The 25,369-nt window shown below is 40.2% G+C and overlaps 1 protein-coding gene across 11 annotated transcripts in view; it reads right to left on the reverse strand.

The window, feature by feature from the left end:
- Positions 1–25,369, reverse strand: part of NUP214 (nucleoporin 214) — a 109,275-nt gene that overhangs the window by 56,892 nt on the left and 27,014 nt on the right. For all 11 annotated transcript variants that reach the window (XM_063635755.1, XM_055270640.2, XM_063635753.1 and 8 more), the window contains exons 17-23: positions 24,684–24,842; positions 17,142–17,245; positions 13,433–13,615; positions 12,653–12,738; positions 12,464–12,547; positions 3,024–3,287; positions 1,718–1,879 (exon numbers count right to left, since the gene is read on the reverse strand). In XM_063635755.1, the coding sequence (XP_063491825.1) occupies positions 1,718–1,879; positions 3,024–3,287; positions 12,464–12,547; positions 12,653–12,738; positions 13,433–13,615; positions 17,142–17,245; positions 24,684–24,842 (1,042 nt within the window). The remainder of the gene's footprint in view (positions 1–1,717; positions 1,880–3,023; positions 3,288–12,463; positions 12,548–12,652; positions 12,739–13,432; positions 13,616–17,141; positions 17,246–24,683; positions 24,843–25,369) is intronic.

The following is a 25,369-nucleotide window of genomic DNA, read 5'->3' on the forward strand; positions in this document are numbered from 1 at the left end:
ACAATGGCAAGATTCTGCTTGGTCCAAGTAATATTTAAAGAGATCAAAAAATTCTATTTTTAGAAAGCTCAAACGTACCTTAAAAATTATCTTTGTTTTGTTCTTCAATATATATGTTAGATGTCTTAACAAAGGTTTTAATATTTGAATTTTTCTTTACCATCTTTTGACTTATCACTGTTTAATGTTGTTCTTTTTCCCTAAATCAAACCATTATGTCTTTCTAGTCTTTTAAAAAGAACTCTAAATTGATAAGTGTTTATGCAGTCACACATCTAAAAAATAATTCTACTCAGCTAAAATGAAAATATTTGGCTTATATCTGTTTCTTGACCCTGGCACTACTGACACTTTGGGGCTAGATAACCCTTTGCTGTGGGGGTGTCTTATGCATTTAAAAATTTTTTTTTGCAGCATTCCTGGCCTCTACCCACTAAATGCCAGCAACACTGCCAACTGTTTCAGGGGTGGAGGAGAGGGAAGTGGGGGCAGCCTCTAGTTGAGAACTACTAGCTTATAAAACTGATAACTAGTGATATCTGAAGTCCTTGAGACCAACTACGCAGACTGTAAAATCCTAATGTACAATGTACATTAATGTAGAAAGTAGTAGAAAGTTTGGGATAATGACAAGCCACTGACGAAATGTTAAGTGCTCACTGGCTTATTAGAGCTTCCATCTGTAAAAGTTAAATTTTACAATGTTAAAAAAAAAAGCTTTGGTTAGGAGCAGTGGCTCATGCCTATAATCCCAGCACTTTGGGAGGTAGAGGCGGGTGGATCACTTGAGCCCAGGAGTTTGAGACCAGCTTGGATAACATGGTGACATCCCGTCTCTACAAAAATATTTTAAATATTTGCCTGGTGTAGTGGTGCATGCCTGTAGTCCTAGCTATCCAGGAGGCTGAGGTGGGAAGGTCACCTGGGTTCGGGAGATCACGGAGGCTGCAGTGAGCCGTGATTGCACCAGTGCCCTCCAGCCTAGGCAACATAGTGAGACCCTGTCTCAAAAGAAAAAAAAAAAAAGCTTCATGCAAGATACAGTTGGAGAAGAAAAAATGCTCAACTGAAAAAGAGCAGAGGGTTAGAGTCTGGGTTCTGCTACTTATTGGTGGGATAACCTTCACCTCTCTGAACTTCAGATTACTCAAACACAAAATGGTCATTCTTTTTGTGTTTGTTTTGTTTTAGAGACGAGGTCTCACTATGTTGCCTAGGGTGGTCTCAAACTCCTGGCCTCAAGTGATCCTCCCACCTCAGCCTCCCAGTGTTGGGATTACAGGCATGAGTCACTATGCCCAGCCAAAATAGCCATTCAAATACCTACCTCTTGGGGTAGCTGCAATCTGTAAGATACTAAGATGACGCTAATGTTATTAGATGATCGAATTTCAAAGGTTATGATTTTAGGGCTCTAAGCAGACATTATTCAAAAGTAGGATTAGCAACTTTGTTTAAAAAAAAAAAAAAAACCCCACTGATTTCCACCTTAACTAAATGTGGCAGTTCTAATCCCTCCCCTTAAAAGCAAAGATTTTCAGACCTAGTCTCTGCCTTCTTAGAACTCTCTCCACAAAGCGGAGAGGGCTGTCACATCAATCTTCTCTTCTGAAGGGCATCAAAGAGAGCCCACTGTTTCTTGCCACCTGCTGTCCTGGCCTGTGACTCAGACAGCTCATAATCAGCCTCTGTACAGGTATGGGGCCACAGCTTTTACCTGGTGCCTGACTGGCCATCTGCCGCCTGAGTGCTGCTGCGGCAGCTGCTTGCGGGGCTGAGATGGGGTGGGAAGGACTAGGTGCACCATGTTTCACGGTTTTCGTGGCAAGCATTGTGCTATCGGCCCCTTGAGGAATAATTTTGCTAGCAGATGTAGCCACTAAGAGGAAAAGAAAAATCAAGTGTGAGTGGGTGAGAGAACAGGAACATACAAAGTGTTAAATTGGTAAATTCTTTATGTTTGACTGCAGGGAAAATGCTAAAATTAGCGTTAACATAGAAAAGTACCAGTAAACTAACAGGCTGGCATCTATATCTTTCAGTTATCGCATGAAATTTGCCTCCCACCTCTACTAAGATACCTTACATCATCATTTCCTGATACTGATTGAGATATAACTTTTATACCAACATAGACCAATTCCCTGATCCCCTCTCACAAATTCTCTTCATTCTCATACCTAACACTGGTATTTTTCTCTGCTGGAAGTCACTTTGATGCAAAGCCCTGACACAAAGCCCTGACACTGTACTGAAAGTGTGGGGGCACAACACCGGTCAGCACAGTGAGCCAATACTGACCACAAGCATCAGAGCTGGTGAGTTCTGAGGCAGAATATGCCACAAGTCAGGCTGAAATGAGCCAGGATTTAAAAGATATGAGTGTGGATGTTGCTTTATAACTGAAGCAAACAGCCCCCTTTTACTTCTGAAAAAGACCTGTTTTAAAAAACAAGCTGGCTCAGCAGAAAAACTGTTACAGTGCATAAACTTGGAGAACCATCTCCTTCCTCACAATGGCCTAGCAACTGCTTTCAAGGGGAACACACATCTTTTCAATTAGTCTTCTAATTTCTAGAATATTAGCAGAAGTGGGTTGAGCAGCCAGGTGCAGTGGCTCATGCCTGTAATCCTAGCACTCTGGGAGGCCAAGGCAGGTGGATCACCTGAGGTCAGGAGTTTGAGACCAGCCTGGCCAACACAACATGGTGAAACCCCGTCTCCACTAAAACTACAAAAATTAGCCAGGCGTGGTGGCACACGCCTGTAATCCCAGCTACTTGGGAGGGTGAGGCAGGAGAATCATTTGAATCCGGAAGGTGGAGGTTGCAGTGAGCCTAGATTGCACCACTGCACTCTAGCCTGGGCAACAGAGCAAGACTCCATCTCAAAAAAAAAAAAAAAAAAAAGTGGGCTGGGGCAAACCACCATATTGGTGTGACAGTATAAAACCCAGTTACAATTCCTTCATTAGTTAGAAACATCATAGGGAAAAACAGTTTCTTTTCCCACTGTTTACTTACCTGAAGTTCCCATCACACTAGGTGAAGAACCATGAACCAGGTGAGATTTAGCAAAAGGTGCTGCATGGGGCAAGAGACTGGGCTGGATGGAAGGAGTTCGAACCACGGGGGCGTGCCGAGGGGCCTGAACCACTGCCTCCTCATCTTTACAGGACGTCCGTGCATCTTCACTCTCCAGAGACTGGGAGACAGATGACGTTGAGCTGACTTCATCCAAGTCTTCATAATATCTCTGAGACAGAAAGGCTGATCGAGACAGGCTGGCTACAAAAGCCCCAAACAAAACACAATTTAGACAACTCAAAGCAAGCCCAAAAGCTAAGTAATTTTTACTGTTCATAAAAAAAAAAATATTCAACTTGTAAAATGATTTAATTATTACTTATTTTAAGTGGGAGCAGGTATGGTCAAATGTGAACAAAAATGGTTTTGGTCTTTGCTCAGATGGGGATTTGAGAAACTGAGATGTATGAACGAGAACATCTTGGGGCTGTTAAATAAAAGAATGTGAAAAAGTAAGAGACAGAATTAATGCTGGTGTCAAAGTAGAAGACCTGGAGCCCTCACTAGTATAATAATAATATACCAGAAATGTAACAGGCAAGTTTCTATGGTGGGGTGAACAATCACACCATTACTGTCACCTTCCAACGATAAGCTTCTAAGAACACGTCCAACGCAAAATGGAATAGAAAGAATGTCCTCAGTCCTGAGTGTCTCAAACATTTCCAGATAAATCTAATGATTCTTCCGATTCAGACAATTAGGTTTAAAAGAAATACAAGAGATTGGGTGCAGTGGCTCAGGCCTATAATCCCAGCACTTTGGGAGATTAAGGCAGGAGGACTGCTTGAAGCCAGGAGTTCAAGACCAGCTTAGGCAACATAGTGAGACCCTGTCTCTATAAAAAATAGGGTAACAGAGTGAAACCCTGTCTCAAAAAAAAAAAAAAAAAAAAAAGGCTGGGCGCAGTGGCTCAAGCCTGTAATCCCAGCACTTTGGGAGGCCAAGGCAGGCAGATCGTCAGGTCAGGAGTTCGAGACTAGCCTGGCAAATATGGTGAAACCCCATCTCTACTAAAAAATACAAAAATTAGCAGGGCGTAGTGGTGCACACCTGTACTCCCAGCTACTCAGGAGGCTGAGGCAGGAGAATCACCTGAACCCGGGAGGTGGAGGTTGCAGTGAGCCCAGATTGCACCACTGCACTGCAACCTGGGCGACAGAGTGAGACTCATTCTCAAATAACAACAAGAAAAACCCAAAAGAGAAAATAGAATTGAATTGAACTGAATCCTGGCCTTCTGTTTAGATTACAAAGAGTAAGGCTTTATGTCATGTTACTTTCTATCATAAATTTCAGAATGCAAGTGAATACTTCCTGTATATTGGAAAAAACAAAAACCAAACAAAATAATCTAGCCCTTTTTCTTCCCTCCCCAAGTTATTTACAATGGCTCTGCAAATATTTATTGACTTTTGTGTCCCATGTGCACATGGCTCTGCAAGATTTTATTGTCATAATGTAAGTATAACATAAACAAATGCCACTAAAAACCAATGTTATGTGCTATGGCTGTCTTATCCAATTTGGCAGCCAGTAGCCATATGTGGTTATTTAAATTTAAAGTAATTAAAAGCGAATTAATGAAAAATCAATTCCTCGATTGCACTATCCACATTTCATGTACTCTACAGCCACATGTGGCTAGTAGCTACCCTGCTGGACAGCAAAGATACAGAACATTTCCATCATCACAGAAAATCTTCCTGTGAGATAACAACTAGGTACTGTTTTAAGCCGCTAGGTTTGTGATAATTTGTAATGGCATCCATAGGAAACTAATACAAACCCACGTTTTCTTGGGGCCAAATTTCTCTCCATAATTTCTCTAAAATCCTATTGTAGTTCCTGATAGTAACAATAAAAGATGACTCAAATAATCACATCACCTTCAAGAAGTAGACAGAAAGAGACACTGGAATAACTATGTAACCTCCAAGGTCCTATGTAACATGGGGGTACTCTTAGTTCCTTCCTTCACCTTTCTGAGGCAATTTCCCTGCCTTCGGTGGAGGGAGCCCCATCAACTGAAAGATGCAATGGGCATGCTCACTCATAGAAGCGTGGGGCATGGACTGCTCACTATGCCAATGGTGCTGCCTCCACCATTAATGGGTGCTGCTCTCTGCTGTGATCAAGGATGCAGCTAACTGCCTGGCATTAGAAAGAGGGTCCCACTGAAATTTAAAGAATCTTACTCTGTTTACACTCTACTCTAGGTCAGATAAGGAAAGGTAGAAAGCTACATGACTGAGGGCAGGGACGGTGGGGAGACAAAAGGATAGAAGTCATATGATAATCTCAGTAGATGCAGCAAACCTCACATCTCAGGATGAACTATAGAAAGTGCTCCTTTTGAGATCAAGGACAGCCACACGACACTTTTACGCTGCACTGGAGGTTCTAGCCAGTGAAGTAAGGTAAAATAATAATAATAATAATGATAATAATAATAACAAAAGGACTGGAAAGGCAGAAACATCACCATTAGTACCCATGGAGGATATCATTGTTTCCATAGTTACAAGGCCAAGAAACAGTACAGACGTGTTAGAATAAATGAGTTCTGCCAGGTTGTTGGCTATAAGTAAATATACATAAATCAACTATATTTCTCTATACTACATCCAACATAAACCATAAAATTTAAGGAAAAAAAATCTACCATTATAAGAGCATCAAATTTTTAGCAATTAAATTTTTAGCAATTAATCTAACAAAAGATGTGCATGTCTCCCATGCAGACAACATTAAGAGAAATTAAAGAACACCCAAATATACAAATATGTACCCAGTTCAGGAACTGAGAGTTCACTACTGCACAAATGTCAATTCTCAAGTTGATCTAGAAACTCAATACAATTCCAATCAAAATCTCAACTTTCCTTTGAAGGCTGAGGAAGGCAAAATTCCTCCCCCAAAACTTTTTTTTTTAAGACAGAGTTTCGCTCTTGTTGCCCAAGCTGGAGTGCAACGGCATGATCTCGGCTCACTGTGACCTCTGCCTCCCGGGTTCAAGCGATTCTCCTGCCTCCCCTCTTTTTTTTTTTTTTTTTTAATTGTGGTAAAATACACATAACATAAAATGCAACATAGTCACCATTTTAAAGTGTACAGTTCCATGGTATAAATACATTCCTAATGTTGTATAGCCGTGACTACCATCTATCTCCAGAACGTTTTCATCTTCCCAAACTGAAACTTCATTCCCGTGAAACAGTAACTGCCCATTTTCCCTCCTCCAGCTTCTGGCAGCCACCATTCTAGTTCTGTCTCTATGGTTTTGACTACTCTAGGTACAGGGAGGTAGAATTTAACAAGACAATTTTAATGTTAATATGAAAATGTAAAACACCAAGAAAGCCAAAACATTCTAGAGCAGGGGTCAGAAAACTACAACCATAGACCAGCTGTCTCTTTGTAGAAATATAAAGTTTTGCTGAAACACAGACATGTCCCTCTCATCACATGGTCTTGTGGCTGCTTTCCCATTACAACAGCAGAGTTAGGTAGGGGCAATGGAAACCACAGCGCCTGCAAACCTCAACTATTCTCCAGCTGGCCCCTTACAGAAAAATCTGCCAACCCCTACTCTGAATTGTAGAACTTTCTGCAATGATGAAATGTTCTTTATACGTGTTTGCCATTACAGTAGCCATTAGTCACATGTGCCTACTGAACACTTGAAATGTGGCTACTGGGATTGCAAAACTAAATTTTAAATGTTACTTATTTTTCTTTTTAAAATTTATATATTTATTTGAGACAGGGTCTCACCACTACTTTCCCAGGCTGGTCTCGAACTCTTGGGCTCAAGTGATCCTCCTGCCTCAGCCTCCTCAAAGCAGCTGGGATTACAGGCATGCACCGCCTTGCCTTGCAATTTTATTTAATTTAAACGAAAGCAGAGGCTGGGCCTGGTGGCTCACACCTGTAATCAGAGCACTTTGGGAGTCCGAGGCAGGCGGATCACAAGGTCAGGAGATCGAGACCATCCTGGCCAACATGGTGAAACCCCATCTCTACTAAAAATACAAAAAAATTAGCTGGGCGTGGTGGCATGCAGCTGTAGTCCCAGCTACTTAAGAAGCTGAGGCAGGAGAATCGCTTGAACCCAGGAGGCAGAGGTTGCAGTGAGCTGAGATCATGCCACTGCACTCCAGCCTGGCGACAGAGCAAGATTCTGTCTCCAAAAAAAAAAAAAAAAAGTAAGCAGAATATCATATTGGACAGAACACCTCTAGAATCTAGCAAGAGAACAGCATTGAGACTTATTTGAGCACTAATTAAGGCAGTGTGGCAGTAGTGCTTTCTAATCAGTGTATGAGACCAACAAACATACATGTATACGGATAAACAATTTATAATAAAAGTGGCCCTGCTAAGCAGGGAGGAGAGTCTTTTCAATAAATAGTGTTAGGACAAGCAGATATCCAAACACAAAAAAATGACACATAAGCCATATCTTATATCACACACAAAAATCAATTACTGATAGGGTGAACAAAATATGATAGATCTATACAGTGGAATACCGTTCAACGATAAAATGGAATGAACTAATGATACATGGTACATATCATGGGTGAACAACAAAAACATGCTAAGTGAAAGAACCTAAACCCAAACACTATCAGACTCCATAATATATGCAATTTCTTTAAAAAGGCAGATCCAAGAAGAAAGAAAGCAGATCAGTGGTTGCTTGGGTAGAACAAGAATTTACTGCAAACAAGCATGGGGAAACTTTTTAAGTGATGGAAATGTTCTAGAACTGAAATGTGGTGATGTGTATACAATTCTGTAAACTTAGTAAAAAGCATCCAGCTACCAGCAGGTGAGTTTTATATGTAAATTATACCTCAATAAAGTTGATCCAATTGTGGAAGGCAAACTTTAATGTTTCTGGAAGATAATAAAGGTACATACCTACTTTCATTACCTAGAGATAGAGGACTTCTTAAACAGAACACAAAAAGTACTAACTATAAAAGAAAAGGCTGATAAATCTCACTATTTTATAATTAAGAACTTCTGCTCACCAGGCTGGGCACAGTTGCTCACACCTGTAATCCCAGCGCTTTGGGAAACTGAGGCAGGAAGCTCACGTAAGGCCAGGAGTTCAAGATCAGCCTGAGCAATACAGCAAGACCATGTCTCTATAAAAACTAAAAAAATTAGCTGGGCATGGTGGCCTGGCCTGTGCTTATAGTCCCAGCTACTCAGGAGGCTGAGGCAGGAGGATTGCTTCAGCCAGGGAGGTTGGGGCTGCAGAGAGCTATGACTGCACCACTACACTCCAGCCTGGGCAACAGAGCAAGAGGCTGTTTCTAAAAACAAAAACAAAAACGAACTTCTGTTCACCAAGACATAATTAAGAGGACAAAAAGGCAAAATGAGTATCTAAAACTCACAAAAACAACAAATGCTGGTCTCCAAAATTTATAAAAACATTTACAAATCAATAAGACAGTATTCAATAATAAATCAATGGGCAAAAGATTTAATTCGGTACTCCACAAAAGAAGATATCCAAACGGTTAAAACATTTTACAAGAGTCCTACCAGAATAGTTAAAAGAAAAAAGACTGACAATATCAAGTTTGGCAAAGATGTGGAACAACTGTAACACTCATATACTGATGATAAAATACAACCACTTAGTAAAACCGCCTGGCAGAATCTATGAAAGCTGAGCATATGGACAGACTATGAGCCAACAATGCCACTCCTAGCTATGTAACCAAATGAAGAGTACACATGTGCTCTGAGAGACACACACGGGAATATTCAGAACCTTTTCTATAATAGCTATAAACTGAAAGCAGCACATGTCCAACAGGAAAATGAATAAACAAATACAGCATATTCATACAACAGAATCCTATATAGAGCAACTAAAGTAACAGCTAGAGGCAACAACATGGATGGATCTTACAAGCCTGATGTGGAACAAGAGAAGCCCGTTCAGAGACTAAGTGAATGGATTCATGTGGTATGCAAAAACAAGCAAAACCAAATTATAGTGTTTTGGGAGGTATGCTTACATAGTAAAGCTCTGAAGGAAAACAAAGAAAAGGAGACTAAAGAGAATGACAACTTATGCAATGCAGAATCCTGGACTGGATCCTAGATCCAACCAACGTGTAGGGGTAAGTGGGACAGCTGGCAAAATTTGAGTATCAACTGTGTACGAGATAACTGTATATGTTAAATTTCCTGCACCTGCAAACTGTATTATGGTGTGTAAGAGAGCACCTTTGTTCTTGGAGGACACATGCTGAAATATTTAGGAATAAGGGGTGTTGTCTTCAACTTATTCTCAGATAGTTCAGCAACAATTGTGGCAAACAGTAGTCAACATATGGGTGAGGGGTAAGTGGGTGCTTACTGTACTCGCAATTGGAAGTTTCAATTTTTCCAAAATAATAAATTAAAAATAACAAAAAACGTCAAATAAGAAAAAAAAAGGCAAAGGCAAAACTCTCACATAAGCCCATATAATTGTGCCTTAGGGAAGGAAGGAAAACTGGGGTATGCAAGAGGGCTTCTAAAAAACGGCAATATTCTGTTTCTTGACCTGGGTAGAGGCTACAGGGATATACATTTTTGTTTTGTGCACTTAATGTGTGTTGTTTTTCACAAATTTTAAAAATTCAAAGTGTTTACATGCTGAGTTATTCTTCCCAGCATGCACACTAATATTAAATGAGTATCATGTGCAGTTATCTGCTTAATGTCTGAATTCCTCCTCTTAAATGAAAGGCTTCATGGGGCTGAGACCATGTTTCTCTCATTTACCACTGATTGGAACAAACTAGGCAATCATATTTATTGAATGAATGAATAAGTAAATTACATAAATCTCACTTGTAAGGACTCTATCTAAATATATAATCTGATGTGGGTTAAAGATTTGTGAACAAAGACATTCTGAGAAAATTTTGGCAACAAGATTAGCAACAGGCATTATGGCCTTCTAATACAAGGAAATATTGTGCTGTCTTTATAAGGCATGTGTTCAAAGAACATTTAAACACAGAAGGCAGAGGAAAAGGTTAAGATTTTAAGTTTAAATTTTTTTCCAATTTTTAAAATTTGGTAAAATGTAACATAAAATTTACGATCGCAAGTGTTTTAAAGTGCTCAGTTCATTGGTATTAAGTACATTCACATTGTTGTGTAATCATCACCACCATCCACCTCCAGAGCTATTTTCCCTGTGCAAAACTGAAACTCTATACCCATTAAATAATAATTCCCCATGATCCCCCACCTCAGTCCTTCAGGCAACCCCTATTCTTGCTTCCATCTCTATGAATTTGATGTCTCTAGATACTTCACATAAGTGGAATTACATAGTATTTGTCTATTTGAGGACACTTAGCACAATGTCCTCAAGGTTCACTTATATTGTAACATGTGTCAAAAATTCCTTTTTAAAAACTGAATAATATTCCATTGTATAGACAGACATTTTGTTTATCCGTTCATTCATTAACAGATACATTGTTTCCACCTCTTGGCTATTACCAATAATGCTGTCATGAGCATGGATACAAAAGTATCTCTTTGAAACTTTATTTTCAATTATTTGGGGTATACACCCAGAAGCGAAATTGCTGGATCATCCAGTAATTACATTTTTAATTTTTTGAGGAACCACCAAACTGTTTTCTACAGTGGCTTTACCATTTCACATTCCCACCAATAGTGCACAAAGGTTCCATTTTTTCCATATCTTCACCAACAGCATTTATTTCCTTTTTCTTTTTTTTTTAATAGGGCTCATGAATTTTAAATTAGAAAAACATTAAGACACAAAACTGTTATAATCTCAATTTCATTTTAAAATAAATCAGATTTACATATACAAAGAAAAAAGTTTGGAACTAAACCAAAATAACTAAGTGAGGCCATATCTGGGTTGAGAGAGAGTAATTTTTTAACTTTTTAATTTTTTTTAGAGATTCTGTTGCTCAGGCTAGAGTGCAGTGGCATGACCATAGCTCACTGCAACTGCAGGCTCAAGCAACCCTCCTGCCTCAGCCACCCGATTGCACTCAGCTAATATTTTTTTTCTCCTTTATACTTTCCATATTTTTCCCAATTACCTACCAAGAGAATGTATTCTTTAGGTAAAAAAAATTATTTGAAAATTAACTTGTCTGTGACTATTATTTATCTAATTTAGCTCTATGTGAGTACAGAAAAATCAATCAGTTAAGATTAAATTTCTTTCAGTTATTCTGATTACCAAAAGCATTTGTTATTGGCATAAAAAAATTTTAACTGAAAACAGAATCTCAAAGAAAAATTTGGATATGGATACTAAAACAAAGCAGTTATGCCTAAAATTGTTTGTCACAAATTTTTCTTTAAATTGAAGTTATTATCTAGATAATGTAATGGGAAAAAAATTTATGGCTTCTTTTTTTTTTTTTTTTTTTTTTTTGAGACGGAGTCTCGCTCTCTCACCCAGGCTGGAGTGCAGTGGCGCGATCTCGGCTCGCTGCAAGCTCCGCTTCCCGGGTTCACACCATTCTCCTGCCTCAGCCTCTCCGAGTAGCTGGGACTACAGGCGCCCGCCACCACACCCGGCTAATTTTTTTGTACTTTTAGTAGAGATGGGGTTTCACTGTGGTCTCGATCTCCTGACCTCGTGATCCGCCCGCCTCGGCCTCCCAAAGTGCTGGGATTACAAGTGTGAGCCACCACGCCCGGCCAGCTTCTTTAATCAAATATTTTTAAGAAAGTACTTTTAGTCAACATTGCTTAATCTTATTTTTTTCTTCTTTTTTCATAAAAGAAGGCTTTTTCGGCAAGGCACAGTGGCTCATACCTGTAATCCCAGCACTCTGGGAGGCTGAGGCAGGAGGATAACTTGAACCCAGGAGTTTGAGAACAGCCTGGGCAACATGGAGAGACTCCGTCTTTTATTTTTTTCTATTATTTATTTATCTTTTAAAAAGCCTTTTTCCCAGATGCAAACTTACTCAAAACCCAACACGAATCAGAAAAGTAAACCTTCTCTGGCTAAAGCAGAGGCTAGGATCCAGCTCAGCCTATCTCAAACCCTTGTGAATCAGTGCCATAAAACTTGAGGACTGCAGAAAACAGTGTAAAAGCCAAAACGACTACCTTGCTGCTTCATCAAGTATATATAAGCTGCTTCTTATTCCACTATTCAGATTAACAACAGATTCTGGGGACATTTTCTCTATCCCCTATTAAGAACCAACACACACACACTTACACACACATACACAGCACCCTAGCTCACATACGCACACGTGCATGTGCGCACACACACACACACACACACACACCACCGTACCCTATCACTACGTACAGGCCCAGTTACTAGTTCTCTTTACCTGGAGCAGTGGATCTCACTGGTGGGGTCTTCCTCTTGGCCAAGAAGTTTCTCAGTTGTGCCTGTTTCATGGGGGACAGTTTGGCTGCAAGAAATCCATAAACCCATAAATGATTAAGACTCAGTTTTTAAGATATCAGTAGTTGGAAGAGAACAAAGGGAGTTAAAAGACTGGGAAGGATGCAATTACCTGGTACTTTGGGCAAGGATTTGGTGTGAGATTCTATGGTGGTTTTCAACAAAGCATTGCGCAGGCTTTCAAGGTCACTGTCAAAACTGAAACAGGACAGTGTTACATACAAACCAACTAGGAGCTGAAAGATCTGAGGCTGTCGGGGGTACACTATCCTCCTAAATATAAATGCAAGACATGAGAATATCCCCAATATATAAACATGCCATCGGACCAACTGATGGAATTAATCTAAAAGAAGTGAGACCACAATCATATTATATACCATCTCCACCTCAAACACAACATGATGGTGCCTCAGTAGAAAAAGTCATTAAAATTTATACATTTGGCCTAAAAGCATAAACACAAAACCATTTTGGTAAACTCAAGGCAAACTGTCAACCTGCCAGGGTCTGAAAGTCCCCACATTCAAGCAGAATGGCAAATCTGGGCTTCAGAAACAAGTCAGTCAACTTAATCCTATCAGTTGATTTTCAATCAAACCAAGACACTGTTACTATGGTGTATCACTTGCTGTGATAGAATCAGCACCCATTTCATCAGTGTAATACTTTACAGACTTAATTTAACTCTCCAACAATCCCACGAAGCAGGTATTGTCATCCCCATTTTTTAGGCAAAGAAACAAACGATCAGAGAGGGTGGGACCCTGACCAGGATCACACAGGTGAGAGACAGAGTCACTTGCAAACCCATATCTGAACCACTCTAAGACTTCCTAAATGTTCATGCATTCATTCACCCATATTTATTGAGTGCAAGTCCTCTCCACACCTGTGAATGCTGCTCTGGGAAGGAACAGCCGAGGGCAGGCTCCACGGGGAAGTCTGGTTGTAAAGGCGGAGCTGCTGAAGACTGTCCACCAGGTGATTCAGCCTCTTCCTCTGTTGGTTGATGATTTCCCGGTTGTTGGCTAGGGTGTTAAACAGTGTCTCTCGCTCTGGCACAAGCAGGTGCCTGTTGACAACAATGAGAAAAGAATTAAACATGAATGGTTCAAGTAAAGGAATCTCCCAGTAAAAAAACAAGACTACAATGGTAGAAGTGAAAATGATAAAATGGAGAACCAGCACTGGACAAGAACCATTAAGAAATTACTAGAAAATAAAAAGGAGATGAAAGCCTAATGCAGATAAAATGGAATGTGGAGAAAACAGCTGGAAACAGGCAGGCCAGTCCTGTAGCAAAGGACAGCATACATTAGGTGAAACCTGAGAGGCCCTGGGAAGAAAAGGGCAGGAGTGAGGTGTGAGTCAGGAACAGGGGAAAAGCCAGTCAGCTTTCTACTTAGAAGTTATGTTTTTCTGAATGTAAATTATATTCAATTAAAAAAAAAAACAGGTTCACTGGAAGTCTATGGGAGTCAGTTAATTCTTCAGACTATTGTCAAGAAATAGTGGGACAGCATAATTTAGCATCAGGGAGGTAACCTGCCCAAAAGAACTAAAACAAGACAGAGACAACAGTAGCTGCCTCTGGGAAGTAGATCTGACTGTAGAGGGGGACAGGTCTATTTGCTTCTGCTTTTTCAGTAGAAATCTTTAAGTAGCTTTGAAATTTTTTTCTGACTGCATTAATTTGCAGAGGGAATAGGAAAAACCATACAAATAAAAACAAAAGGAATAATCCCACATCAGTTATAAACCAAATTTTCTTTGCTATGGTATGTCAATACAGTCATGTGCCACATAACGACATTTTGGTCAATGATGGCTGTATATACAATGATGATCCTATAAGATTATAGTAGAGCTGAATTCCTATTGCCTAGTGATTTGTGTTACAATTGTCTATAGTAGTCAGTACAAAACCATGCTATACAGCAGGGGTGTCTAACCTTTTGCTTCCCTGGGCCACACTGGAGGAAGAATTGTCTTGGGCCACACATAAAATATACTAATGCTGGCTGATAAGCTTAAAAAAAAAAAATCACAAAAAATCTCAGAATGTTTTAAGAAAGTTTACGAATTTGTGTTGGGTTGTATTCAAAGCTGTCCTGGGCCACATGAAGCCTGCAGGCCATGGGTTGGACAAGCTTGCTGTATGGTACTGTAGTCTAGGAGCAACAGGCTATACACCATAAGCGCCTAGGTGTGTAATAGGCGATGTCATCTAGGTAATAAGTACACATAGTATAAGTACATTCTATGATGATCATACAATGACAAAATCGCCTAACAATGAACTTCTCAGAACCCACGTTAAGCAACAAGTGACTCTGTATATTTTGCCTCTTAACACAAATCACGGAATGAAAAATGCTTGCTAAACAGAAACCTCTGGATTTATTTCCTTTTTTCCCATTTTCTCTTTGAGTTCAGGGCTGACTGAATGACTGTCTCTGGTAACAAGGTAGTTCAACATATAATTTTTAAAAGGCATTTCAGGCCAGGCGCAGTGGCTCACACCTGTAATCCCAGCACTTTGGGAGGGCGAGGTGGGTGGATCATGAGGTCAGGAGTTGGAGACCAGCCTAACCAACATCTCTACTAAAAATACCCATCTCTACTAAAAAACCCCATCTCTACTAAAAATACAAAAATTAGCCGGGTGTGGTGGCACACACCTGTAATCCCAGCTACTCGAGGCTGAGGCAGGAGAATTGCTTGAACCCCAGAGGCGGAGGTTGCAGTGAGCTGAGATCGTGCCATTGCACTCCAGTATGGATGACACAGCGAGACTCAGTCTCAAAAAAAAAAAAAAAAGGCATTTCAATAGGGTACAAGGTAATATTCAGGGATGGCCCTAAAACAGAGAAGTGCTATCAAAATAGAAAATCGTACAGATTTAAGAATTTGAACTCTGCAGAAAGAGAACTCAGAAAAGCATAAGTAGTAAATCCACAGAACTGTTACAAAGGAAAAAAAAAAGCTTGGCTTCTCTTTAAGCATCATGCACTTTCTTACAAGGCTAATTGTTAATTACCAAAAAGAAATACAACCATTGAGCAGAGCAGAATGTACCCACTGTCAGGTTAGACCATTGTTTCCCTTGTGGGAAGGCAAACCATATGGTTAAACATGAATCAGAACCAGGTGTGTGAGCTGGTTCTCTAATGGGGCCCCACTGCCCATGGAGACAAGTGCCCCAGTCCACAGGCCACAGAATCCTCCCCTTATATAGTGGGGGAGGAGAGCTTCTCATTTCTATCTCCCTATACCTATCTATGCTGCAAGCTGAGGGTCCTCCAGTTGGGATTTTTAGCCTTTCTCCACATAACACAATGTAATTTATTGAATTCTGCTTACTAAATTATAAGCATATTATAGTCCTGTCCCTGATACCACACCCAGGTTGTCCCACTGAAAAGTACATCAAACAGACCATTTCTGGTTTGTTTTCACACAGGGCTAGCTAATCTATTAATCAAGTGTAGGTGTTTCAGAAATCTTAACATTTCATGGCTGATTCGTTTTTCAAATTTCTAATGGGCACTTCATGCTCTCATGGTGCACGGCATTCTACTCCTTGTGGAAAATATGTGGCTTAAAACCAAATATCTAGGGATAAAAAACTATGATAAAAGGTTTTCCCATTACTTTGCCGTCATTTCTCTCATCTTTTTAATTATCCACACTAATTACAAATGTTTTCTCAAAAAGAAAATTTGAAATATACAGAAGAGTATTATGGAAAATTCTCCTTAATCCCGTTTTGCAGATATTTAACTAGGAATATTTTGTTACATCTATTTACTTTTGTACCTCCACATTCTTATTAGCCAATATGCTTGTCTTTTTACTTATTAAATTTTTATATTACATCTAATAATTATAGCAAAATAGTTATATATTCATACATTTTGTAGAACACAGACTATGTATTCAATATATTACATAATTTACTGGAGAACACACTAGTCAATGGTTACAGGGTATTCTGTAGTTAAGAAAAAAAGGGACCATATTTATTTAGCCACTCCTGTACCTTTAGATAATTAGGTTGAATCCAATTTTTCACTATCATAAATTATACTGCAATATGAATTATTTTATGTAAATTACTGAGCATCATTTGTTGTTTCTGTAGAAAAATATTTCAAGTAGAATGACTGTTAAAAAGAATGAACATTTTGTAGAGATTTTCTTTTTCTTTTCTTGTTTTTTTTTTTTGAGATGGGAGTTTCGCTCTTGTTGCCCAGGCTGGAGTGCAGTGGCACACGATCTCAGCTCACTGCAACCTCCACCTCCCGGGTTCAAGCGATTCTCCTGCCTCAGTCTCTGTAGTGGCTGGGATTACAGGCATGTGCCACCATGCCTGGCTAATTTTGTATTTTTGGTAGAGACAGGGTTTCTCCATGTTGGTCAGGCTGGTTTCGAACTCCCGATCTCAGGTGATCCACCGCCTTGGCCTCTCAAAGTGCTGGGATTACAGGTGTGAGTCACCGCGCTCGGCCGGGGATTTTCATGTTCCTAAATCACCTTTTTGAAATGGCAATAGCAATATCTATTCCAACACATTGCAGATGAGAGATCTCATTCACCTTTGTTTTTTCTTTTGTTCCAGATGCCGATCCCACTCCAAGTCTAGAACATCATTCACATCTTGGACAGCAAATTTCACATACTGATGAAGGCGCCGAATTTCCTATAAGAAAAAAATTAAAAGGCAAATGACTCATTTTTCTGATAGTTTGGGGGAAGACGTATCAAAACAGTCAAAAGAATTCTAAAATACTTCTATATTAAGAACCATAATGAACAAGGAAAACAGAATAGGTTTTAATATGATTATTAAAACTATATAATTAAAATGAGGCCGGGTGCAGTGGCTCAGGCCTATAATCCCAACACTCTGGGAGGCCAAGGCAGGAGGACTGCTTGAAGCCAGGAGTTAAAGATCTGCCTGGGCAACATAGCGAGACTCTATCTCTAATAATGTATACAAATAAAAAAGTTACATAAAAAAACTTTATAATTAAAATGAAAAACAAAATCGGCCAGGCGTGGTGGCTCCTTACTTTGGGAGGCTGAGGCAAGCAGATCACTTGAGGTCAGGAGTTCAAGATCAGCCTGGCCAACATGGTGAAACCCCATCTCTACTAAAAACACAAAAATTAGCCAGGCAGGGTGGCAGGTGCCTGTAATCCCAGCTACTCAGGAGGCTGAGGCAGGAGAATCACTTGAACCCAGGAGGCAAAGGTGGCAGAGAGGTGGTACAATGAAAAAGGAAACAGAATGGGTGTGTCTGCCTAGGCCCCCAGGGAACAAATGTTCTTGCTTAATTCTCATTTCTCAGTTCCATGGTCTGAGAATTTTCCATTCCATTCTGGTACTCAGACAGTGCATCCATTTAGATTTTGCTCTCCCACCCATAAAATTAACTGTAATGGAGACAAAACAGTGCTGAAAATAATTCTAAACCTATCTATTCACAGCATAGAACATATAAGTCATCTTCCCATTTGAGAAATACTTATTTGTTTGCAAAAGCAAAGAACACTATCAGCACTAAAAACTGAATCTGTCATTATTTAAAATTTCAGCTATTTAACTTATTATAGGCCTGCAATAATTTTATTTAAATTTTGGGCGCCTGTTAACCTTCATGGCTATGCAACTTGATTCTCAAAAATTAAAAACAGGCCAGGTGGCTGGGCGCTGTGGCTCACACCTGTAATCTCAGCCCTTTGGGAAGCCGACGTGGGCAGATCACTTGAGGTCAGGAGTTCCACAGACCAGCCTGGCCAACATGGTGAAATCCCGCCTTGATTAAAAATACAAAAATTAGCTGGGTATGGTGATGCACACCTATAATCCCAGGTACTTGGGAGGGAGATCACGCCACTGCACTCCAGCCTGGGCAACTGAGCAAGACTCTGTCTCTAAACAAAAAAACAGGCCAGGCATGGTGGCTCATGCATGTAATCCCAGCACTTTGGGAGGCCAGGACAGGTGGATTACTTGAGGTCAGGAGCTCGAGACCAGCCTGGCCAACAGGGTGAAACCCCATCTGTACTAAAAATACAAAAATTAGAGTGGGGGCAGTGGTTCATACCTGTAATCCCAGTACTTTGGGAGGCCAAGGCAGGTGGATCACTTGAGGCCAGGAGTTTGAAACCAGCCTGGTCAACATGGTGAAACCCCATCTCTCCTAAAAATACAAGAATTACCCAGGTGTGGTGGCACGCGCCTGTAATCCCAGCTGCTCCAGAGGCTGAGGCAGGAGAATCTCTTGAACCTGGGAGGTGGAGGTCGCAGTGAGCCGAGATCATGCCACTGCACTCCAACCTGGGTGAAAGAGTGAGACCTTGTCTCCAAAACAAAACACAAAAAAACAAAAAACAAAAATTAACTGGGAGTGGTGGTGCACGCCTGTAATCCCAGCTACTCAGGTGGCTGAGGCAGGAGAACTGCATGAACCCAGGAGGCGGAGGTTGCAGTGAGCTGAGATCGCACCATTGCACTCCAGCCTGGGCAACAGAGTGAGACTCTGTCTCAAAAAAAAAAAAAAAAAGGCCAGACACAGTGGCTCACACCTGTAATCTCAGCACTTTGGGAGGCCAAATCAGTAGCAGTGCTAGGGCCCAGGTGTTCGAGAACTGCCTGGGCAACACAGCAAGGCCCTATCTCTACAAAAATTTTTAAAATTAGCCAGGCATGGTAGTGTGTGCCTGTAGTCCTAGCTACTTAGGAGGTTGAAGCAGGAGGATCACTTGAGCCCGAGTTCAAGGCTGCAGTGAGCTAGGATCGTGCCACCGCACCACACACTCTGGCCCAAGCAATAGAGAAAGACCCTGTCTAAAATTAAAAAAACAAACAAACAAAAAACAGAGCTAGACGTGGTGGGGTACACTTGTAGACTCAGCTACTCAGGAGGATGAGTTACGAGGATCACCTGGGCCCAGGAATTCGAGGCTTTTGTGCACCATAATCATGCCTGTGAATAGCCTTTGCACTCCTGGGCTACATAGCAATAAATAAAATAAATAAATAAAAAATAAAAATAATAAAAAATAAAAAATAAAATAAAACTGAGGCATTCGATTAAGTATGTCTACAAATGGAGATAATGTGCTATATACTAGGAAAAGCAGTTTATATCTGTAGAGAGATCTTACTATGTTTAAATGTATTTTCAAAAAATTATTTGTGTAGCCGGCACAATCAGACAAGAGAAAAAATAAAGCGTGTCCAAACTGGTAAAGAGAAAATCAAACTGTCGCTGTTTGCCGATGTTATGATCATGTACCTAAAAAACCCTTAAGACTCATCCAGAAAGGTCCTAGATCTGATAAACGAATTCAGTAAACTTTCATGTACACAAATCAGTAGCACTGCTATACACCAACAGCAACCAAGCTGAGAATCAAATAAACAACCCCTTTTACAATAGCAGCAAAAAAAAAAAAAAAAAATTTAGGAATATACCTAACCAAGGAGGCAAAAGACCTCTACAAGGAAAACTACAAAACATTACTGAAAGAAATCATAGACGACACAAACGGAAACGACACAAACAAATAGAAATACATCCCATGCTCAGCCGGGCGCAGTGGCTCACGCCTGTAATCCCAGCACTTTGGGAGGCCGAGGCAGGCGGGTCATGATGTCAGGAGATCGAGACCATCCTGGCTAACACAGTGAAACCCCATCTCTACTACAAATACAAAAAATTAGCCACGCGTGGTGGCGGGCGCCTGTAGTCCCAGCTGCTCAGGAGGCTGAGGCAGGAGAATGGCGTGAACCCGGGAGGCAGAGCTTGCAGTGAGCCGAGATCGCGCCACTGCACTCCAGACCGGGTGACAGAGCAAGACTCCGTCTCAAAAAAAAAAGAAAGAAAGAAAGAAAGAAAGAAAGAAAGAAAGAAAGAAAGAAAGAAAGAAAGAAAGAAAGAAAAATACATCCCATGCTCATGGATGGGTAGAATCAATATTGTGAAAATGACCATACTGTCAAAAACAATTTACAAATTCAATGCAATTCTCATCAAAATACCATCACTATTCTTCACAGAACTAGAAAAAACAATTCTAAAATTCATATAAAACTAAAAAGAGCCCACACAGTCAAAGCAAGAATAAGCAAAAAGAACAAATCTGGAGGTATCACATTATCTGACTTCAAACTATACTACAAGGCTATGGTCACCAAAACACCATGGTACAGGTACAAAAATAGGCAGACAGACCAATGGAAAAGAATACAGAACCCAGAAATAAAGCCAAATTATTAGAGCCAACTGATCTTCAACAAAGCAAACAAAAAACATAAAGTGGGGGAAGGACACCCTATTCAACAAATAGTGCTGGGATAATTGGCAAGCCACATGTAAAAGAATGAAACTGGATCCTCATCTCTCATCTTATACAAAAATCAACTCAAGATGGATCGAAGACTTAAATCTAAGACTTGAAACCATAAAAATTCTAGAAGATAACATCAGAAAAACTGTTACAGACATTGACTTAGGTAAGGAGTTCATGACCAAGAATCCAAAAGCGAATGCAACAAAAAGGTAAATAGATGGGACTTAATTAAGCTCCTGCACAGCAAAAGAAATAATCAGCAGAGTAAACAGACAACTCACAGAGTGGGAGAAAATTTTCACAAACTATGCATCTGACAACAGACTAATATCCACAATCTATACGGAACTCAAACCCAGCAGCAAGAACAAAACAAACAATCCCATCAACAAGTAGGCTAAGGACATGAACAGACAATTCTTAAAAGATATACAAATGGTTGACAAACATCCAAAAAAATGCTTAACATCACTAATTATCAGGCAAATGCAAATCAAAACCACAATGCAATACCATCTTACTTCTGCAAGAATGGCCATAATTAAAAAATCAAAAAATAATAGACATTGGTGTGGATGTGGTGAAAAGGGAACACTTTTACACTGCTGTTGGGCATGTAAACTAGTACAACTGCTACAGAAAACAATATGGAGATTTCTTAAAGAATTAAAAGTATCTACCATTTGATCCAGCAATCCTACTGCTGAGTATCCACCCAGAGGAAAAGAAGTTATTACATGAAAGACACTTGCACACGCATGTTTACAGCAGCACAATTCGCAATTGCAAAAATATGGAACCAGCCCAAATGCCCATCAATCAATGAGTGGATAAAGAAAATGTGACACACACACACACATACACACACACACACACACACACTACTACTACTCAGCCATAAAAAGGAATGAAATAATGGCATTTGCAGCAACCTGGGTGGAGCTGGAGACCATTATTCTAAGTGAAGTAATTCAGGAATTGAAAACCAAACACCATTTGTTCTCATTAATGAGCAGGAACTAAACTATGAGGATGCAAAGGGATAAGAATGATACAACGGAACAGGCGTGGTGGCTCACGCCTGTAATCCTAGCACTTTGGGAGACCAAGATGGGCAGATCACTTGAAGTCAGGAGTTCAAGACCAGCCTGGCCAACACGGTGAAAGAGGATGCAGTGAGCCAAGATCACGCCACTGCACTCCAGCCTGGGTGACAGAGTGAGACTGTCTCTGAATAAATAAATAAATAAATAAATAAATAGATAGAATGATACAATGGACTCTGGAGACTTGGGGGGAAGGGAGAGAGGGCGGTAAGAGCTAAAATACTACACATTGGGGTACAGTGTACACTGCTTGGGTGATCGGTGCACCAAAATCTCAGAAATCGCCACTAAAGAACTTATCCATGTAACCAAACACCACTTGTTCCCCAAAAACTATTGAAATTTTTAAAAATTAAAAAAAAAATTAATTTGTGGATAAGGGTCTATGTCCTATCTGAAAAAGAGAAAATGTAATTTTAAAAGAGCCAAGCTGATTCAAGAGAAGTAGAAGTAACCTTAGTAGCAAATGTAACTTTCAACTCAATACTGGATGATCACAGGAGGCTCTTTCCTTTGATCACTTCAGATACAACCACACCTCTGCGTTAGCTGCTGCTGTTTCTTTGGAATGCCCTCCCAATTGTGCCCACCAGCCAAAAACAATTCTTCTTTTAAAGCCTATCACAAATACTTCTTTTCTCTGGCTCAGCTGCTCCCTCACCTGTGGTCCCATAGCAACATATCCCACACTACATTTACATGTTTGTCTTTCTCTCTGTCACTTACCCAACTGCAGGAATTGTAAACCTGAGTGAATTGTAAACCTGCATGAACTGTAAACCAGACTCTTGAGTATGAGCACAGGCTCTTGAGTCAGACTGCCCAGGTTCAAGGTTTCAAGGTTTATTAGTGGTAAAACCTGGGTAGTTTCAGTTATCTTGGTTTCATCATCTGTGCATTGTCCATAGTAAACACTCAATACATGCTAACTAGTATTATCTACTTAGCACCATGAAAAAAGAAAATTATTCCCTCCTGAATAAGTGTCCCCCTAAAGCTGTATGCTTTCCTCTTAGTTTGTCAATAGAGAAAGAGGTGGAAAGGCACATAGGAACAACACGTAGCTCGGATGCAGAGCGGATGCCTGTAATTTGATGAGCAGTAGGCAGGCAGCACTCTCTTGCTGAAGTAATATCCACAGTGGAAGGAGGACGCATCAGGAATACCAGAGGGCTGCAGATCACAGCAAGGGCTCTGCAATCTTTCTTGAAGAAGGAACCATTTTTTTTTTTTAAATTTTCAGTAAGTTGACCAGGTGTGGGACAGAAACACTGGGGAACAATAAAGTTTGAGGCCTCAAATTCTGAGGCAAGAACGATTCATCACACCTGCAAACCCCACAGATGTCATGAGGAAGACCAGAGATGCCAGTGAACCCTTCCCGCTGGAATTCCAGACAAATGTGAGATAGCAGAAGAGGACCCCCACACTAAGGCCAGCGACACAATGATTCGGTATACGCTGAAAGATGGAAAGCAAAATCCCATTAGCAAAAGCAGAGATTAAGAATAATTAAGAATGGTGGCTCACACCTGTAACCCCAGAACTTTGGGATTACAAAGACGGGAGGGTGACTTGAGCTCAGGAGTTCTAGACCAGCCTGGATAATGTAGTGAGACCCCATCCCTACAAAAAATTTAAAAATCAGCTGGGTGTGGTGGCACACACCTGTACTCCCAACTATGTGGGAGGCTGAGGTGGGAGGATCACTTGAGCCCAGGAGGTTGAGGCTGCAGTGAGCTGTGATGGTGCCACTTCAGCCCGGGTGACAGTGCAAGACTCAGTCTCAAAAAAAAAAAAAAAAAAAAAAGAATTCAAGAGAAAAGTTAAGTGTGGCATACAGAAAAGAGCTCAGGCAAATGGAGGTTTCAATTCTGGTTCCCCGCTTCCTAGCCAACATGACTTTGGACAAGCTACTTAGCCTATGAAATTTAATTTCCAGTTACCTGTATAATGGGCTACAGGGACCAGTAACTCTTACCTTGCAGAGCAGCTGGCTTTGAAGTCTAGAAATAATGCATAAGAAACACCTAGCAGATTAAATGGCACTCAAGAAATAGTTGCCACTTTAATAATTATTATTTATAATTCAACTTACATGTTTCAACAGAGTATTCTCTATTAAGCTTAAGGTTTAATAAAGAATTTTGGCCAGTCACACGTGTAATTCCAGCACTTTGGGAGGCCAAGGCAGGAGGACTGCTTGACCCCAGGAGTTCAAGACCAGCCTGGGCTGGGCAGCATAGTAACACCGTGTCTCTCCAAATAAAATATTAAAAATTAACCAAGTGTGGTGGCACATGCCTGTGGTCCTGGCTACTCAGGAGGCTGAGGCAGGAGGATCACATAAGCCCAGGAGGTAAGGCTGCAGTGAGCTGTGATCACACCATTACACACTAGCCTGGGCAACAGAGTGAGAAGACCCTGTCTCAAGAAAAAAAGTATTAAAAAAAAAATCTATTATTTAAGTGAAAAAAATTACATAATTATATGAAGTGTACTGTTTTCTTTGCCACAATTAAGGAAGTTTACAGGAAATGTGGTAAATTATAAGCAGAAAATCAACAACTTCAAAAAGAGCCATCATTCAAATCTATACGCAAAAAGAGGTAGCAATTGTTACATGAGTTTGTTTTTAAATCTTTTAAATAGATTTACATAGATCTCCTACCTGAAGCTGAGCTTCACTCTTGGGATCCAGTGGTCTTTTATAAAGCAAATGCAGATAACCAGAGTCACGATTTCTTTCATTTTGTTCTCTGGCTTCCTCAACACCAGCAAAGCCCTCAAGTAAAGTTGTTTTCAGGCTACTTATATCTCCATGAAGCGACTAGAAAAAGTACAATAATGTGTTGATACAAAAAGTTGTTAAGTCCAAATCTTTCTGTTTGGATCAAGGAAGGTGGTGTTTCTCAAACACTCACTGAACACAATGAACGTCTGAATATATTTAACTCATGTAAAAAAAGAATTTAACTGTTTAGAAAGACACTAATGTTCTTTTTTTAATATTTTTTTCATCCCCATTAAAAAAATACATTCTAATGATTGAAAATGCAGAAAATACAAAAAGCATGGACAGTAGCTCTAATACTACTATGTGAAGATAATTACTGCTAACACTCTAAAGAACTTTCCTCTTTCCAAACACACTATTTAAGACCCGAACTCTGGAATCAGATAGTCTGAAGCAGAATTCTGGCACTACCACTTGCTAAGTGGGTGACTTTTGACAAATTTACCTAAGCCTCAGTTTCCTGACTTGCAAAATAGAGAGGGTGACAGTATGTATGACACAGCAAAGTTGTGAAGATTCAGTGAGATAATACAAGTGATATGTTTGGCACAGTGCCTGGC

This window comes from Symphalangus syndactylus, chromosome 3 (assembly GCF_028878055.3).
Source record: "Symphalangus syndactylus isolate Jambi chromosome 3, NHGRI_mSymSyn1-v2.1_pri, whole genome shotgun sequence".
Classification (NCBI taxonomy): Eukaryota; Metazoa; Chordata; class Mammalia; order Primates; family Hylobatidae; genus Symphalangus; species Symphalangus syndactylus.